Below are 19,175 nucleotides of genomic sequence, written 5' to 3'. Positions count from 1 at the left end.
AAAACATTGATCATGCTATCATGTTAAAATTATTTGTTTATTTTTAAATAGTCTATTGGATTCAGTGGTATAGCTTATAAATAAACACTATAGAGTCATGAGAAAAAATTATTATCAGATCGGTTGAGGGGAAATATTTTGCAATTTCAAAACTCTATGAAGTGTAGTAACTTCTACATGAAGTAAAGTTGGAAATTTCTCATTTTTGGTGCAAAGAAAAAAAATCCTAAATTTCTGTGTGTAAGTTACAAACCTCATTTTAAAAAGTATTGATTTTATATCTACAAAACTTACACCTCTATTTTAGACATCAAACTTATTAGAGACGCCTTTAAGCGGTGTCTAATTATACTTGTTTTAACTCGAAAACCTATTAGACACGTCTTAAACATGCGTCAAGAGACTAGATCAACTCTTGTAGACACTTCTCAGACATTTATAACTCTAGATTGGATCTCTTACTATCTTTTGAGACAAATAGGAAAACGACACCTTTTATCATTTTTTTTAGGCTCATTATCGTAGGATTAATTAGTTCTTATAAAAGGCATGATTCGTTCCTTTATTTTCTGATCATTTATCTAAAGATTGCATTATAAAGTATTCATCTTAGTGTTGGTATTCTTTTGCGGCAAAGTCATTATCATTGCATAATAATAATAACTTTGTTTTTAGAAGGCTTATATAAAAAATACTTTGTTTTTAGAAGGTTGATATATTCATATATAATTGTCAACATTGGTTTTTGTCATGTTAATGTTAATTATATACATACACACACATGATTAAAAATATGTATGTGGTGTTTCAGTGTCCTATATTTTGAACAAGAACACAATGTCCTTACATGTTTCATATTTGATGTTTGTGCCAGAATCTATGTTTCATAGTTCTATATTAACTTTGAAAAATAACAATTAATAGAGAATAAATCCAAACAAAATTAGGAAAGAGTTTGCTAAAATTTTTAGACTAGACTAAAAATAGAGAGCGTATTTGACAAGTAATAAGGTAAGGGAAAGTAATTGTAGCATTTGGAAGGATTTTCAAAAAGCCAAAAAATGTTGCGTGCATTAAGCCAAAGGGAAGTTTGGATGAATCATGACGCTAGTAATAAGCAGTTGCATCTTAACAAGCACTTTTGGCTTTAAGTAGGAAAGCAACTTCTTAGCAACTTCACTTCATTGTCTTGCTTCACATTAAGCCTCTCCTTTTTGTCAGTTTTCTTACAATAGTGGACATTCATATTTCTCACAAATCTGTTGGAAACAAAGATTGTGTGTGTTTGATTTTACACAGTAAAAAAAATAAGGCTATTAAAATTGATTTGTCTTGATGGAATTTGATTTTAGTAGAATTTCATATCTTTGATTATAACTAGACAAAATGGATTTTGTCTTCAAATATTATTTTAACTAGCAGTGGTACATTCATCAACAAAAAAAAAAATAGAAGTGGAAGAAAGTAACTTTTGGATTAGATGAAAAGTTTACTATAAGTTTTACATTAAATTTAGTCTCTTTAAAGTTTAGATAAAACTTTAAACTTGGTTCTGAGATCAGTTGTCATCCTTGTGGTTGTCGATTCGAGACATGGCATCATAAAGTGTAGAGTAAAACATTTGCACATAAATCACTTCAATTTAAAGTAATTAATTTTACAAGTGAAGTATATTCAAATTCTTGTACGGTAAATGCAAATTGAAAAGTGTATGTTTAGATGAGCGTGAGTTTAATAAAATTATGATGGTACCATGATTTTGTTAAAACTCTAAAATGTAACTTTTACTACAATCGTGGTGAACATCGTAACTCCCCTCCCCAATGAATTATGGTGTGGTACCATAATTTTGATAAAGGTCTAAAATGTAACTTCTACCACAATTGTGGTGAACATGTAACTCCTCTCTCCGATGAATTTTCTAATTTTTACTCACTGTATGCATTATATCTAAAACTAAGATATCTCAAATCAATAATGTCACTATGTAGTTCACCAATCACAAATACTATTAAAAACACATTTAAACATTTTGTATTAATATCTGCAATTCACTATAGTAGAGGATTGTTCCCATCAATCAGCCATTTTATTTTTGTTGTGCTAGGTTCAAACTTGATTTCCTAGCTAGCATGAATATGGCCAATTATTCATTCTCTTGAATACATAACCTATACTTTTGATCAAAAGGGTGTCCCTTCATTTCTAGCATGGAAGAGCACTATTAGGATAATAATCAAATAATGATCAAAAGGATATTACTTCACCCTTAGTAAAGAAACAACCAGAAGGACCATTATTTGACAAAAGTGCTAACATTAAAGGAGTTTCAACACCTTCATCAATGCTTAAGTTTCCAATATTGTTATTCATATCAGTCTTGACAAAACCAGGACACACAGAGTTTATGTGGAAATGAGGATATTTCTTGGCCATTATCCTTGTGTAAGCATTTAAAGCTGCTTTTGACATTGTATAAGCAGAAGCAAAAGTTGGCCAGCCTTTAATCTCTAGTGATCCTTCTTTGTAATCTTTCTCAAACTCTTTTAGCACCTCATCTATTTTTTCCTTTGTTAGGTTGTCAATGTCATTAAACACTTTTCTAGCCCACTCATTTGATATATTCTGAAACAGTTAAATAATAATAACAATAATAAATCACAATGATTATAGTGAAATAATCAACCAGCTTTTAGACATTGATCATCATGTGTCTCTATAGTTCATCTGACCATAGCTCAGTTGTTAAACTATCGTACTTTATATTAATTCAACGATTGAACTATGATCCGATGATCTATAGAGACATGAAGAATCCAAACAACATATTCTAAAAATAAATAAATTAATCATGAACATTGTAGTTTAAATAATCAACATTAAAAAATGATGCCAGTGAAATAATTTTATCAATAATATCAAAAGACTTTTGGAGAAAAAAATATCTATAAAAAATATTGTACTTTCAATAGTCCTGCTCTGGAGGAAACATTGACAATTGTTGGAGAAGTGGATAGTTGAAGAAGGGGAACAAGAGCTTCAGTTACTCTTTCTACTCCATAGAAGTTTGTTTTCAAACATTTTTCAGCTAACTCATAGGTTTCATACCCTATTTCCTTGGTATCAACTTCTGCTCCATTCCTCTACAATAAATTAATATTATGTTTCACTTTTTAGTCCTCCATCATATATAGACCTAACAATTTTTTATTTTTTTTTATAAATAAAATACTTGTTATTTTTAACTGGAAGGGAAGAAAACCAACCTTTCTAAGTAGAGCATCACCATCTATTAATTTGCCCCCAGGAACACCTGCATTATTCACCTGCATCAATATATAAATAGTAAGTTTTTTATACTTTTTTTAGCTAGGATAACTTTTGTTCCTTCATACCCAATTTCAAGATTTCTTGTAACTTGGTCAATAGTGTGACACAACATGCAAGATGAATAAGTCATTAAATAATGTGACAATAGTGTATAACATTAATCACTATATTAATTTTTTTTGTTATATTGATTCTATCTTAATTTTTTTAATCCAATGTATCTCCGCATACAACTGCAGAGACTAATCTTTCGAAATAACTGAGATTCATTTAAGGGTTTGAAATCTCCTAGTAATTTTTTTTTCATATGCATTGGCCAGTGATCGAACACTGGACCAAATGCTTATGAGACCTAAGCATCTACCACTTGTGTCGACGAGGTTGGTAAAATGCATCTATTTTTTATTGTTGTTCAAAACTATCATATTCATACCAAGATATCAAGTTTCCCAAACATAGTTTTAATGAAAGAAGCTAAAGATGCAACACTAGCAGGGTCATCAACATCAAGCTGATGAAAAACCACAAAGTCATAGAGATCAAACTCATTTTTGAGTCTTTCTACAGCTTCCAATCCCCTCTCTTCATTTCTAGCTGTTAACACAACCATAACACCACTTGAAGCCAGTTTCTTACATATTCCATAACCAATTCCCTTATTTGCTCCTGTCACAACAGCATACCTGACAACAAATTTCATAAAAGTAAAATTAACTATGTTGTTACAAAGTATTTGCTATTTTTTTATGTATACAAAGATTTCAATTAAACCAAAAAAAAAAAAAAAAGGGAACCTTTCTGTCCCCATTATGTAACACTTAGGAGGTGATAGTTTTTCCAAAGTGATTGATGAATCTAAATTTGTTGTATTAGCACCTATTTCTTACAAGCTTGTCCCTTATATAGTATCATCAAAATGGTGAACCTTCTTTTAAAAAATAATTATGTTAGTTGGTTACAATGACATATGTTAATATGGTTTTTAAAAGAGTATATATATCTGGAATCAATTGCCGTTTGCATAAATATTGGTAACGGAAAGATTGAAATGTCATAATAAAGAAAATCACAACTGGGACTAACTTATGGAAATTAGAGTAAGAAAATTAATTAACTATGATTATATTACTGTCATATGTACTCATTATTCCAAGGTTATATTTGGCCTAGGTGATCATTTTCCTTTTGGATTTGGATATTTTGGACGGCAATTCTCTCCCAAACGAGTAGTCATTTGAATTTTAAGGCTTAAATATTTTTTGGTCTCTTAACTTATATGTGAGGTTGGTCTCTCAATTTTTGAAAATATCAATTTAGTAGCTACAAATCATACCTTAAACCCTCAAATCCTAAATGTATGCTAGCTACAACCATATTTTTGGTACTTGTTTGTGGTAAATGTTTATGTGTATTATATTGCATATTTTAAAAAAAAGTATTACAAACATACTTTTTTTTTTTCTTCATGAAATAGAATTTAAATTAGGGGAGACAAGTCCTCATGTAGGTTTTAAAGAGCTACCAACCTCATTGAAGATTTACAATAAAATTTCCGTATAATCTACCAATTGCAGAATTTAAGGTCAGGGAGATATGACCTTATTATACCGCCTCATAATACAGGCTTAATTATCGTATCACATATGTATATACGAGTATCTGAATCATATCACACCTGTATTCATAGCTTTAAAATTAATTCGGATTGGTTTATAAAATTTCATAACTGAGGATGTGTTCATCTAATGTCCTAAACATTGCAAGTCCATTAAAACATGGCAAATATGAACTATGATCATGCAAAAAGTGAACAATGTAAAATGTCAAACATTTACACTTGTCCACAATGTACTATGACAAGGGACATTCTCTGATATTTTATTATTCTATCTGCATGATTGTAATACACTTCATATACAAAACCATTCAAAAGTTTGATATTTCTTCCCTAATAAAAAAGAGGCCAGAAAGGGAACCTTCAGGAAGCAGTGCTAATCTCACAACACTAGCAGCACCTTGGTCAACAGGTAACATGCCAGTGTTTTTGTTGATGTCTGTTTTAACAAAACCAGGACACACACAATTGATGCACATGTTTGGATACTTCTTGGCTAAAGCCCTTGTGTAAGAATTCATTGCTGCTTTTGAGACAATATAGGCAGACATGATTGTTGGCCACCCTTTGTTTTCAAGTGAACCTTCTTTGAAATCTTTGATAAACTCTTTTAGTACCTCATCTATTCTCTCTTCTGTAAGATTTTCAATATCATCAAACACCCTTTTAGCCCATTGATTTGGTATATTCTGAAACATCACCAAAATTTTGCATATGTTAAGAAGGTAATGTAAAAACATATTTTAAAATGGACTAAAGTTAAAAAAAATATGTTAAGGACTGAATCATCGATTTAGTCCCATCAAGCTGTACAACATTGTCAATTTAACCCATAAAATTGTTAATATTTCAAAATAGTCCTTGAACTTTGAAGTCTTTGATCATATCAGTCGTTTTGGAATTTAGTCCCTGAAATTTTCTACGAAAGGCTAAGTTCATGTTTGGATTGGTAGAATCATGACGAGCCATTACAATTTTGACAAAAGTTATACTTTGAATTTCAACAAACTCACTGTGCCGTTGCGATTAACAAACTCACCAACAATCCAAACATACACTATCAAAATTATATTGATATTGTGTTAATTTAAGAGACTAATTGACAAAGCTAGCAATTTCAGAAACCAAATTGGTGAATCATTCAAAAGATACCTATGGTACTCTTGATTGTACCTTCAATAATGCTGCTTGGGAGGAAACATTAACAATCTTGGGAGAATTGGATAACTTGAGAAGGGGAAGAAATGCCTCAGTTGTTTCCTTAACACCATAGTAGTTTGTTCTTAGGGAATTTTCAGCCATCTCACAAGTTTGTGTCAGTTTCTCCCAATCAACTGTTGATCCCACCTGCATTCATGTTGAAGAAATTCAAAGCTTTGATATAGAGGCTTCACATACACCAATGGTAATACTAGTAAATAAAATAAGAACACTAACCGTTTCATATGGATTGACACCACTAACTCCAGCATTGTTCACCTACAACAGAATTTAGAATACTTAAGATTCAAAATATTCACTCATATAAAACTAAGGATAAGCTGGCTTGTCATGTCCTTTACTTTACTTTTTGTGATATCATAAAACTTATTACTATTTTGCCATCTATTATGGACAACTTAGGGAAGTGTGTCTTGAAAATCGTTCGAAATTTTAAAAACCATCTGTGCTACTCGCTGTAAGTAGAAACTCACTAAATCAGTTGTCCTCCTCACAACTTAGGTGGTGACCCGACCCAATCGGGTGTCAGGTATGCAAAAAACAAGGAAAACAAATATTAGTGCTTCAAAAGCTATCTAGCTTATATTCTTTTTCTCTTATATTCTCCGTGGAATTCACCAAACACAAGATTCTCAATTTTAAAATAAAAGCCATGAAATTAACAGTTAGAATATTCAGTATATGTCTTCTTGGTTCTTACCAAGATATCAAGTCTCCCAAACTTTGCCTTAACAAACTCTACAAGTGAAGTAACACTAGCAGGGTGAGTGACATCAAGTTGGTGAAACATAAGTTGGTCAGAGAGATCAAACTGTTTCAATTTCTCAATGGCTTCATGCCCTTTTTTCTCATCCCTAGCTGTAAGCACCACCTTGACACCATTTGAAGCCAACATTTTAACACTCTCAAATCCTATCCCTTTGTTTGACCCAGTAACTACAGCATACCTGAAAAGCACAAACCTTAATTAAACAATTCCATATATATAATGCTACAAATTATGCAAACATACATAGGAAAAGAAGGATAAATTGAATCTTTGCATGTGTGCTGATTGATATATATATGAATTTTGTAAAAAAAAAAAAAAAAAGTTATTTAGGAATAATTAATATAGCCCCCAGAAAAATGAAGTAGTTCAAACTGGTGTAAGCAGGCTAATATTAATACTAACCTTAGTTTTGCTGCTGCCATAGATGCTGAAATTCAATGAATGCATGAACCAAGGAGAGGGGTGAATAATGTAATCTAATCAGAATATAAATAATTAAAATGAAAATCCAATTTAGTCATGGACAATTTTGTTGTGTCAGTCTAATTTAACCTTGGACTTAAAATAATATCAAACTAATTTGTCTTTTGGAAATGATGAAATGTTAAGAGACTAATTTGTCTTTTCAACAACTTCATTGTTCTTGATATACATGTGAAAATTTGGTAGTGGTTGTGGCAATACTTGATGACAAGTTACTAGACTAACCACCACACGTGAGGAAATAGACGACACAAAATCCAAATTAAAGAATGTTCCACCTAATCTCATTGAGATTTTTATACTCATTTTTTTCTACTTTGATATTGTTTTCGTTTTTAAATGAATATTTGTTTATTAGAAATATGTCATTCCAACATAAATACACTATTGACTAATTCTATCTTATGTGTTTATGTCTCTCGTTTTAAATAAAAGTGTTCATTAGATTAACCATGCATTTATACAATTTTATTTAGAGATATATTATTTGAACAAATATTTTAAAATAATTTATAGAATAACAAAAAATATATAATGTAATGTAGGTATTGACATAGACGGTCAGAAACTAAATTAATACAAAGAGAATAAGAATATAATTTTTTTTTCCAAAAGTTATCCTATAATAGTTTTAAAGATATCATTTATTTTTTATTTATCACATCTATATCAACTTAACAAAATATTCAAAAAAGTACTCATTATTTCAAGGTCGTATTTGGCTTAGAACCTAGGTGATCATTTTCCTTTTCGATTTTGATATTTTAGACGGTAATTCTCTCCAAAGCTAATAATCATTGGAATTTGAAGACTAAAATGTTTTTTGGGTCCTTAACTTATACTTGAGGTACAAGCTAGTCCCTCAATTTTTAAAAATAGCAATTTGGTCACTCATCATTTTTAATTTAATTTATAAACCTTTGACAATATGTATGTTATTTGTATGATATAATTATCAAATTTTAGAACACCACCTAAATCATATCTTAAACCCTCAAATCCAAGATGTATGCTACAACTAAAGTTTTTTTTTTTTACTTGTTTATAGTTAATGTATATGTATTATTCCATATATTTTAAAAGTTATTACAAATATTTAAATTAAGGAAGACACACCCCATGTAAAGTTAGAGAGAACCACCAACCTCATTGACGATCTAAAATGAAATTTACGTATAACCTATAAATTAAGAAATTCAAGGTCCTGACCTTATTATATCTCTTCATAGTACATGCTTAATTATTGCATAGGGGCAGATCGAGTCCCTATGAACCCCCTTGACTTAAAAAATGTAAATATACCCCTGTATATTTTGCAATTTGAACTCCTCAGTATTGTTTTTGCACCCCTAGATATGGTTGCAATACATTTAATAAAACCATTCAAAAGTTTGACATTTCTTCCCTAATAAAGAAGAGGCCAGAAGGGGAACCATCAGGAAGCAGTGCTAATCTCACAACACTAGCAGCACCTTGGTCAACAGGTAACATGCCTGTGTTTTTGGTGAGGTCTGTTTTCACATAACCAGGACACACACAATTGATGCACATGTTTGGATACTTCTTGGCTAGAATCCTTGTGTAAGAATTCAAGGCTGCTTTTGAGACAATATAGGCAGACATGATTGTTGGCCACCCTTTATTTTCTACTGAACCTTCTTTGAAATCTTTGATAAACTCTATTAGTACTTTATCTATTCTCTCTTCTGTAAGATTTTCAACATCATCAAACACTCTTTTAGCCGATTGGTTTTGTATATTCTGAAAAATTACCACAATTTTGTCAAATGTTGAGAAGGTAGTAATGTGAAATCATACTGTATAACATTGTCAATTTAGTCTATAATATTTTTAAATATTTCAAAGTAGTTCCTGAAATTTGAAATCATTTATCATAGTGGTCTTTTTGGAATTTAGTCCTTGAAATTTTCTGAGAGACCAAGTGTATGCTTGGATTAACGGTGAGATTGCCAGAAACACGATTAATCATTGTGATTTTGGCAAAAGCTAAACTTTGGAGTTTCAACAAAATCATTGTACCATTGCGATTTTAACAAATTCACCAACAATCCAAACATACACTAATATTTTATAATGATTTTGTTATTGTGTTAATTTAAGAGACTAATTTGACAATTCTAACAATTTCAGAAACTAGATTGGTGTCTCATCCAAAAGTTTTGGTACTCTTGTTTATACCTTTAATAACGCTCCTTGGGAGGAAACATTAACAATCTTGGGAGAATTGGATAACTTGAGGAGGGGAAGAAAAGCCTCAGTTGTTTCCTTAACACCATAGTAGTTTGTTCTTAGGCAATTTTCAGCCATCTCACAGGTTTGTGTCAGTTTCTCCCAATCAACTGTTGATCCCACCTGCATTCATGTTGAAGAAATTCAAAGCTTTGATATAGAGGCTTCACATACACCAATGGTAATTACTACAAGAGTAAACAAAATAAGAACATATACCGTTTCATAGGGATTGACACCACTAACTCCTGCATTGTTCACCTGTAACAGATTTAGAATACTGAAGATTTCAAGAGATTCACTCATATAAAACTAAAGGATAACAAAGAAGTTGGCTTGTCATCTATTATAAGAAACTTAGGGAAGTGTTTCATGATCTACTATGAGTCGATACTTGAAAATGGTTACTCTAACAATGACCTGCGCCGCTCGCTGTAAGTAGAAAATCATGATATTCTTTGTCTTCACAACTGAGATGGTGACCGAATTGGTGTTGGTTCTGCAATGCCTCAAAAATCAGCTTATATTCGTTTTTCTCTTATTTTTGTTGAATCAACACCAATATGGAGAAAGAAACTTCTATTTTAAAGAGGCAGCGTCGATCAATCGAAGTTTTGAACAATTTTCAAGCATCATTCCACCGTAGATCACATGTGACACTTCTCCATCCAAACAATTTTCTCTATTATAACCAAATAGCAACACACATTTGTGTGTCCTTTTTTTCTATTGGTGGCGAGATTGTCAAAATCTATCTCGATGAGCAGTGTGATTTTGGCAAAAGTTACACTTTGCTGTTTAAGGATTCCCTAAAGATTCACCAAACACTAGATTCTCTCTTATTTTCAATATACAAGCCATCAAATTACTTTTTTTTCCTCTGAAAAAAGAAAAGTATTGAAAATGAAATCCACAGTTAGATTACTTAGTATATGCCTTCTTGGTTCTTACCAAGATATCAAGTCTCCCAAACTGTGTCTTAACAAATTCTACCAGTGAAGTAATACTAGCAGGGTCAGTGACATCAAGTTGGTGAAACATAACTTGGTCAGAGAGACCAAACTGTTTCAATTTCTCAATGGCTTCATGCCCTTTTTTCTCATCCCTAGCTGTAAGCACCACCTTGACACCATTTGAGGCCAACATTCTAACACTCTCAAATCCTATCCCTTTATTTGAGCCAGTAACAACAGCATTCCTGAAAAGAACAAACCTTTATTAAACAACTCCATATAAAGCTACAAATTATGCAAACATAAAAAAAAGGGGCAACCCGGTGCACTAGAGCTCCCGCATATGCAGGGTTCGGGAAGGGGTCCCACCATTTGGTGTATTGTACGCAGCCTTACTCTGTTTTACATTTTACACAGGGTCCGGGAAGGAGTCCCACCATTTGGTGTATTGTACGTAGCCTTACTCTGTTTTACATTTACATTTTACACAAGAGGCTGTTTCCAGGACTTGAACCCGGTGACCATTCAGTCACATGACAACAACTTTACCAGTTGCGCCAAGGTTACCCCTCAAATCTTTGCATGTAGGAAAAAAATTATGCAAACATACATAGGAAAAAAAAAATATTGAATCTTTGCATGTAGGCTGATTGATATGAAAGAATTTTGTCCAAAAAAGAAGAAAGACATGTAAGAATAATATGGGCCCCAGAAAAATGAAGTAGTTCAAAGGAGTGTAGTAGACTAGTAGTCATACTAACCTTAGTTTTTCTTCTGCCATAGATGTTGAAACTATGAATGCATGAACTTAGGAGAGGGAAAATATAAATAAATAGAATCAAGATCCAATTTGGTCATTGACCAAAAATAATATCAAACTAATTGTTGATATTTTCACTCAAACTAATCTTACATATTATTTTTTGTAAAGACTATTAGGCCGCGAGAAAATCGTGAGAAATCAAACTGGATTTTCACTCAAATAATTAATAGAAAACCAAACATTACAAAAAGGATCTAAGCAACATCAGAAAAATATAACATTACATTGATGTTGGACAACTAGCTAATTTTTCTTCTTATGTCCCTTATTTTAGCCAGACCGAGTTATATTCAATTCCTTTGAAGTTAAACATCTTGGCATTATAAGGTATCATACTTGTCTCAAACTTTGTCCATATTGAAGTATTTTATGCCCAACAGGAATAATAATGGTCACAACCTACTAGTTGTCTGTTCCTTAATATTCTTGAACTAAAATATTGATATTGGTCAATTCATGCGACTCCTTAATATATATTTTTTCAATAAAACATTCAGTTTGCTTAAAAAAAAAAAAAAAAAACATTCAGTTCTTATTTTTTGGTTTGTTAACATTCAGTTGTTTAATTGTAGTTTTTTTATTTTTATTTTATTGAGAGTCAAATAAGAAGTGGATTGCTGCACTCATGTATCAATCTTTATTTGTAAGCAAGCCTGTAAAACTGTTTTCAATCAAAATTAAGAAGAAAAAATCTTAAAAAGAGATGAAACAGCATTGAATTTTTTACAACTAGGGTGACTATGTAATATGCCAAAAAAAAATGTATATTAATTGGAATCTAATATAAAGTCAATAGCATGGTCTATTCCTAGACAATAGTAGTTGTGTTTGATTTTGTTTTTCAATGCACTTACCATTAGATTGAAATTGAAATATAACTAAACAACTGTGTTTTTTTTTATGCTAAACAACACTGTCTATCACAGTGTGGAGCTTCTAAAATAAAAAGAAAACCAATAAATATTAAATCAAAACTTCATTACTGATTACACAAACAATTTACGGCTGCAACAAAGGGACACATTTTTTTTCTTCTTCCTTCCCCTTCCCCTCCATTATTCGACCTTCAACTCCCTAAACCTTGTCAGTCATGAATTGCTGTGACTAAATATGAATAATGCAAGGCCTTCACAGAAATTTCATTTTTCATGAACGAGAGGGCAATACTCAGGGTACCACATATTTCCTCTGACGTACTCCACAGTATCATCCTGAAATGCAGCCAAAGCAAACAACAATGAGTTAGCAGCAGCAGAATATGAGTAAAACCAGGGTAGTATTGACATAAGAACCATATATAAGATAAAATAAGAGGTTTGGTCAATTTTGCAATGGACTGTTTCTAATCATGTTTGGATTCACTCTTCCCTGATAGAATACAAATTATATCAGTCCACTCAACCAGAATATGCAATGCATGATTAGTGAGTAATCTGAAAGTTTTCATACTTCTGACATATGTTCAAGTTCTTTGGACCCAACACCCCCGTGTCCTTCAGCCAGTCCTTCAGCAATTGCTGCACGTAGAACAGCAGCCCCGACCTCTGCTGTAACATTTCGTATACTGCAGTGCAAAAGTAGAAATAATTTATTAGCTTCCACAAATAACCATATACATACCATTATTTCTTTTAAAAACTTGTGTCGATAGTTTTGTTTCTAAACAAATTGATTTTTATTTTTCTAAGCAATTCAGAAACGTGCTAAGGAAAAGGAGAGCCAAGAAAAAAAATGAAAATCAAATGATAACAAAAAAAAAAATGGAACATTACCTATCAATGGATGGATACAAGATTCCTTTTTGGATATCTTCCTCTGTCATGTATGAAGCAAGGCTGTCAGGATGACAGTATGTTAGTAATATATTTAAAAGGCATTGAGTGGCATCGCATCAGAAGGGTAGACAAAATCCACAATTAATCTAAAAACTAAAAATATTAATAAGCTTTTCATCACATAATTTTAGAAGAAATGTGCTGAAAGTAGTGTAGAGCTAGTGGCAAGGGACTGCCGTGTATGTTAATATTCTTATTTATTACTTCATACAAACAAAGTCCCCACCACACATCAAGACATGTAGAGAAATTTTCAAAGAAAGGAGGTAGGAAACAGATAAAAATGATTAGACAATAAGTGAGAAGGTCAGAGTGCTCAATTTTTTCAGCATAATGCCAAGCCCTACAATGGCGCCAAACTATACCATTCAGATGCTGCCTGCAACATTCCATCTGTTATATGATGAGCACCAGACAGAAGTGATCCCAAGCCAATCCTGAAATGGAAGGTTACAATAGAAATTACCCCAACATTTTCATTCAAAGGCATGATTCATGAAAATTTATAAGCTCACACCCTACCCTGGAAACAGGTACATGTTGTTGGCTTGATTTACATGGCCAACTCTTCCATTTCCTGTACAAAAATTATTTTGGAGGTAATGGTAAAAACTAAAACATAATTCTGAACAAATCAACCAAACTTTGTACCACAAGATGTATATCCTATATAGCCTCCATATCTGAGAAATATATGAAAATGACAAGATACTTCCAAGCCAAAAAAATAATATTAAGAGGTAATTACCAAGATCTACATTTTCAAAAGGGCTTCCACTTGCAAACACTATGTTTTCTCCAGCATGATTAAATGCATCAATAGCAGTGCACTCAGCTGTACCAATAATAATAAAAATATCAGAATGAAATACATAGACATTAGCAATTGTGAGTGCTGAATAAGCCTTGTACAAACAAACCATTCATAGTGGGATTAGACATGGCAAAGATAGCCGGTTTTGTTGAAACAGATTCTCTCATTGCCTTAAGAACCTGAGTTGAATCCCAACAATTAAAATAAAGAAATCCAAACATGTCTATTGCATTTAATTGTTGAATATACTTCACTGAAGAAGAAGAAGAAGACACTGTCAGAGTATAAAAGGTAATTACCTGCTCATTAAAGACACCACCAACCCCAGACAATCCAAGCAGCACATGTGGCTTAACCTTCTTAACCTAAAGATAATTGGCATAAAAAACAGCATGCACATGAGTATCTTTAACTAGCATTATTTAAGTATCTTCTTATACAAACATGATTATCTATGGTGTCATAAATTCTTAATTTATTTTATTCATAAATAACAGACTTAAGCCAATGGAGTTTTCCTTAAACAAATTCAGGAGCATTACCACTTCAATGATACTAGCACCCTCTGCAAGCCCTTCAAGGTCTCTTGGATTTTTAGCAAATGGAACTGCAGCTGGATCTAGATTACTCCTTTCTGTCGTGACAAGACCCTGCATTTAGGTATCACATCATTATTGACAACTTAGATGATGAATCTTATCAACAATGGCTGAATAGGATAGGTACAATGAAATAACATAATCCAAAACAGATATGCCAAAATGCATATAATTATCATGCCGTCAAAACTATAAATGAAAACAAATTAAGACAGATTTTGACGATAAAAAATTGAGGATATTTGGATTACAGAAAAATGAGCTAATAATCATGAGGTAACATCATATAGAATCATGAAGATTATTATGGATTAGGTTCTTCAACTTGAAGCAATAGCAATGCAACTGTGCAAAAAAAGACAATGAAAACATACATTTTTATCAATTAAGAAAAATTGACTTTTTGCTGCTGTTTCGCTGCACCCAGACATCCTTGAAACTGCTTGGACAGCCATGTTAAGAACGCCAAGCCCTGCACTGCAAGTCGGGCAAAAAAATATCATGTAAGGCAGGAGCGAGCAGTTTTTTGGCAGCCTTGTTAGGCAGAAAGTAGCGATAACAAGAAGCATGACGGAACAATAAAACAAACTGGACACAATAAGGATTGCATCACAATAAGTTTTGCAAGTACCTCCCAGCTCCAACTATAACTATCTTTTGTTTCGTAAAATCAGACAACGGTCGACCTTGGGATCTTACAGTTCCCAGTAGTCCAGCAAGTGCAACGCCAGCTGTACCCTATTGGACAATGAAAATGATGGCAAATCGAGATTTCAGTAGTTACTTCAAGAACACGGCTCCATCACTTAAATGATTGAACATTTTCAACATTAACAAATATATCACTTATTCACCTGTATATCATCATTAAACATGCAAAACTTATGGCGATATCGTTTCAGGGTTTCAAAAGCCCACTTCATTTGGAAATCCTCAAACTGAAAAAATAAGTCATTATCAACCAGTTGCTAATGTAAACATCAAGAGCAACATGTTCTAAAAGAAATGCATACCTGCACAATAGCCTTCGGCCATCGTGCGTGAACAGCTTCCATGAATTCATCCACAATAGACAGATACTCTTCACCTTCCAACCTAGGTTGTCGAAGTCCTAAATCTGTCACATGAAAATCATGTCAGAATTTTCACACAGTAAACTACGAAGAATTAGCATGTTTGCTTTCTTCTTGCTCAAGAGACAAAATAAGTGGCAGAGCCATTATAAAATATTATTTAAATGCGATCACATAATCTAGGATGCTGAAAAACATGAAACCTTCCTCCAGTTTGTAAAGCAAATATGTCCCCCAAAAATGAGAGATGAGACAATATAACAATAGAAATACGCAAATTAAATATCTAACAGAATGAATTCAACTCACAAAGGCGATCATCAAGTAGCTTTTGATTGTTTGTTCCAACATCCAACATGATCGGAAGTATCTGCCACAGTTGGGAAAAAAGCATACAGCATTAGTTAACGAGAGTTGCTGGCCATACCAAGTTCCAATTAAAAATGAAAACATACCTAAAATAAAATACACAGGTTGAGGAGAAATTAAAGATACATGGAGAGTGAGTAAGGGAAAAGAAACACATACTCTTTGTGGGTTGATACCGGCAGCTGCAACATACATATCAAGTTTTCCTATAGGTATTCCAATGCCTTGAACTCCAAGGTCACCTAACCCAAGAATACGACTACCATCTGTCAAGACAATCATGTCTACCTGAAACAGGGAAACATGATAAAGACCAATTCTAACAAATGAATAACAAAAGTCAGGAACAAGAATGTTACTCAATGAACCAGAAACTTCCTACGTTGCAACAAGGCATATAGTCACATAACAATGCATCCAGTAACTGGGACATTTACCAATGCAGTCACATAAAAAGATAAGAAATGAAGTAAACAGATTCAAAGCTAAATACCTAAATCGTTGAAGAAGTTCTATAAGTTTTAAAATGAGTGCCAATTTTATGCATGATAGGTGTTTTGAGAGTACAGAAGAACATATTTACATAAAGAAAGAATAAAATAAACTAACCTCCTCTATATTTTCCTATATTTACCTACCTCCCCTCTATTCTTACCTACATGCACCTTACTCTAGGTCGGTATATTATACAAAATTCAAAAAAATAAGAATATAAAAAGAAAGTATATCAAGTTACATGTCTAATAGAAGTCCTCAATTCCACTAATAAAATAAAAAATATTTGGCGCAGCTAACTGGATCCATAACAAAAAGGCAACATCATGCTCATTTGAATTACACTGTATCCATCAGGAAGTTAAAATTTTACTAAATTCATCGACAGAATTAAAGTAACTGCAGAATTTGTTATATTCCAACCCGCACAAACTTGAACAATACTATGTAGATGTTCCAGCCCGTAGAAGGGAGTAATGAAAAGAATATGTCACTTCCATTTCAATTAAGAACTGAAAGAAAAAAGATATACAGTATTTACCAAGATCAATTCATTACCTGAGGAGCTGGCCAGTTATAAATCATCGACATCATCTCTCCTTTATCTTTGGCACTAAAATACATTCCACGTGGACGCCTATACAACCCACAATAGTTTTGACACACTAACCCAACTGTAGGAGTGTAAATTATTGGAGCAAATTCTTTGATGTTATCAATAAGTGCCTGAAGAGAATGAAAGGTAACAACATAAGAACCATTTGGAAATAAATGTTACAAAATTTTGTCACATAACAACCTAATTTCATCATCAGACTCACTCTGTAGTACAATGTCTCATTCCTGTCATGTAGTCTATTTAAGATCCTCCATTTGGATAAGGAAACAATTTTATCTGACTGACCATGGGTATTCTTCTCCAATGATCTATATGAGCTCACTGGAAAATTAAAATAATAATATGTTATGGCTATCAAACAATAAATATTAAAAATAAACATGAAGATAATGACACTAGCAATGTAGATAATGCAACTTTAAGATAGCCAGAACATAGATGCATATAGTATTAGAAGATGATGAATAAAACTTACTAAAACGATCATATTGCTCCTGAAATGAAATGATACGAGGAGGAAGGAGGCCTCGAAGCCCCAAACGATCCCTTTCAGTTAAAGGAAATCCGGTATCCTACATTTCGAGAATTCAAAAAAAAAAAAAAAAAAAAAAAACAGTATTAAATCAAAACCAATGGTTAAGAACAGGCATCAGAAACTTGAAATTCTACGCGGATAGTACATATTTGTTTATCTAAATCCTCAGTATCCAGGACCAGAAATGACAATGAACCTTAACTAATTTGAGGTGAGTTGAATGGACACATATAATAGCAGAACTTTCCCAGTGTCTATTTTCTCATGCATAAAACTAATATCAGTGTTCAAACTTCAAATCAGCTGAATCAAATCACAAAATCATCAAATTTTGGGACTTCAAATGAACATTGACAAAAAACAAAAGTGATTATCGACAAACAACACTCAGAGCCCCATTTGTTATAGCTTTTTTTTTTCTTCCATAAAAACATCATTTTTTTAAACAAAATAGTCATTTTTAGATGCTTTCATAATCATATGTTTGTTTTAATCTAAAAACTGCTTCAAATAAACTGTTTTGAATAGCTTCTCCAGAAAAACACTTTTTCCATAACTGATTTTATTTTTTAAATAATAATTTATTTTCATAGTGGTAAACAAACACAAAACAACTTCAACATTCTAAAAATCTATCAAAATCACATTTTTTTTTTTAGAATCTGCAACAGACAAACCTTCAAAATAACTACTACATTTTTCTATCAAATCAATTAACAATAGAAATTCATTCATCAACGTAATCAAGAACTAAAATTAAAACAATTACAATCTCAAAACAGTAATCAAAAAATAAAAACGAAGATAGAAACATAGTAATGGAGAACTCAAAAACAAGTGAAGTTAAAGATGATGAACCTTATTGAACCAAGGATCATGAAGAATATCAGCACCACGTTTATGAACCATACACGGAGCAGGTATCGCCGTCGAGAACAACCGCGATCGCGATGATGCAGCCAAACGCGTCACCTTCCACATTCTTCCAAATCAAAGAGATTTCGCACCTTTTTCACGTTGCAGGTGAGAATTGAGGTAGGTGAGGTGTTATCAGAGAGAGAAAGCGAGAGCGAGAATTTATAGAATGAGGAGTGAGAAACTTTCTCTCTCTGCGTGTTGTGTGTGTGTGTGTGTGTGTGAGAGAGGTGAAAAAAACAGTTTGATTCAGTTGCGGCAGGTGCTGCCCGATATTGATACGGGCAGCGTTGAAATGTAAAAGAGGAAACTGCCCGAGAAGATACGGGCAGAGGAGAATAGGGTCAGTGTTGTAATGTGAAAGTGACTAACCAAATAGTAAAATGATTGCAATAACGTGTAACTATCGCTTTTCTTTCTTTCGTCATTAACTATTTAATATTGATTTTCCGTTTTTAAAATGATTTTATATAA

General features: G+C 32.5%; 4 protein-coding genes across 4 annotated transcripts; all 4 read right to left on the bottom strand.

The window, feature by feature from the left end:
• Positions 1-2,006: 2,006 nt before the first annotated feature.
• On the bottom strand, positions 2,007-4,987 carry LOC146908621 ((+)-neomenthol dehydrogenase-like). Its single transcript, XM_085722874.1, has 4 exons — positions 3,764-4,987; positions 3,267-3,326; positions 2,964-3,143; positions 2,007-2,625 (listed from the first exon to the last, which is right to left on the bottom strand). The coding sequence occupies exons 1-4, from the start codon at positions 4,028-4,030 to the stop codon at positions 2,248-2,250; spliced, it is 885 nt and encodes a 294-aa protein (XP_085579000.1). The 5' UTR covers positions 4,031-4,987; the 3' UTR covers positions 2,007-2,247.
• Positions 4,988-5,098: 111 nt separating this feature from the next.
• On the bottom strand, positions 5,099-7,600 carry LOC146908620 (short-chain dehydrogenase/reductase 1-like). Its single transcript, XM_085722875.1, has 5 exons — positions 7,341-7,600; positions 6,867-7,113; positions 6,383-6,424; positions 6,119-6,292; positions 5,099-5,634 (listed from the first exon to the last, which is right to left on the bottom strand). Exons 1-5 carry the CDS (start codon positions 7,358-7,360, stop codon positions 5,257-5,259), a joined length of 861 nt encoding a protein of 286 aa, XP_085579001.1. The 5' UTR covers positions 7,361-7,600; the 3' UTR covers positions 5,099-5,256.
• Positions 7,601-8,608: 1,008 nt separating this feature from the next.
• On the bottom strand, positions 8,609-11,794 carry LOC146908619 ((+)-neomenthol dehydrogenase-like). Its single transcript, XM_085722876.1, has 5 exons — positions 11,386-11,794; positions 10,623-10,869; positions 9,891-9,932; positions 9,621-9,794; positions 8,609-9,182 (listed from the first exon to the last, which is right to left on the bottom strand). Exons 1-5 carry the CDS (start codon positions 11,403-11,405, stop codon positions 8,805-8,807), a joined length of 861 nt encoding a protein of 286 aa, XP_085579002.1. The 5' UTR covers positions 11,406-11,794; the 3' UTR covers positions 8,609-8,804.
• Positions 11,795-12,279: 485 nt separating this feature from the next.
• Positions 12,280-18,916, bottom strand: NAD-ME2 (NAD-dependent malic enzyme 2). The gene is made up of 19 exons (XM_085722873.1): positions 18,645-18,916; positions 17,727-17,823; positions 17,454-17,572; positions 17,191-17,358; positions 16,297-16,425; positions 16,078-16,138; positions 15,709-15,812; positions 15,550-15,633; positions 15,327-15,433; positions 15,070-15,172; positions 14,639-14,746; positions 14,396-14,461; positions 14,203-14,275; positions 14,031-14,117; positions 13,805-13,859; positions 13,648-13,719; positions 13,220-13,282; positions 12,897-13,011; positions 12,280-12,658 (listed from the first exon to the last, which is right to left on the bottom strand). The coding sequence occupies exons 1-19, from the start codon at positions 18,765-18,767 to the stop codon at positions 12,587-12,589; spliced, it is 1,806 nt and encodes a 601-aa protein (XP_085578999.1). The 5' UTR covers positions 18,768-18,916; the 3' UTR covers positions 12,280-12,586.
• Positions 18,917-19,175: the final 259 nt, after the last annotated feature.

Source organism: Medicago sativa, chromosome 7 (assembly GCF_051527215.1).
Source record: "Medicago sativa cultivar Bolivia chromosome 7, Bolivia_mono, whole genome shotgun sequence".
Lineage (NCBI taxonomy): Eukaryota > Viridiplantae > Streptophyta > Magnoliopsida > Fabales > Fabaceae > Medicago > Medicago sativa.
This window is presented reverse-complemented; position numbering and strand designations above follow the sequence as displayed.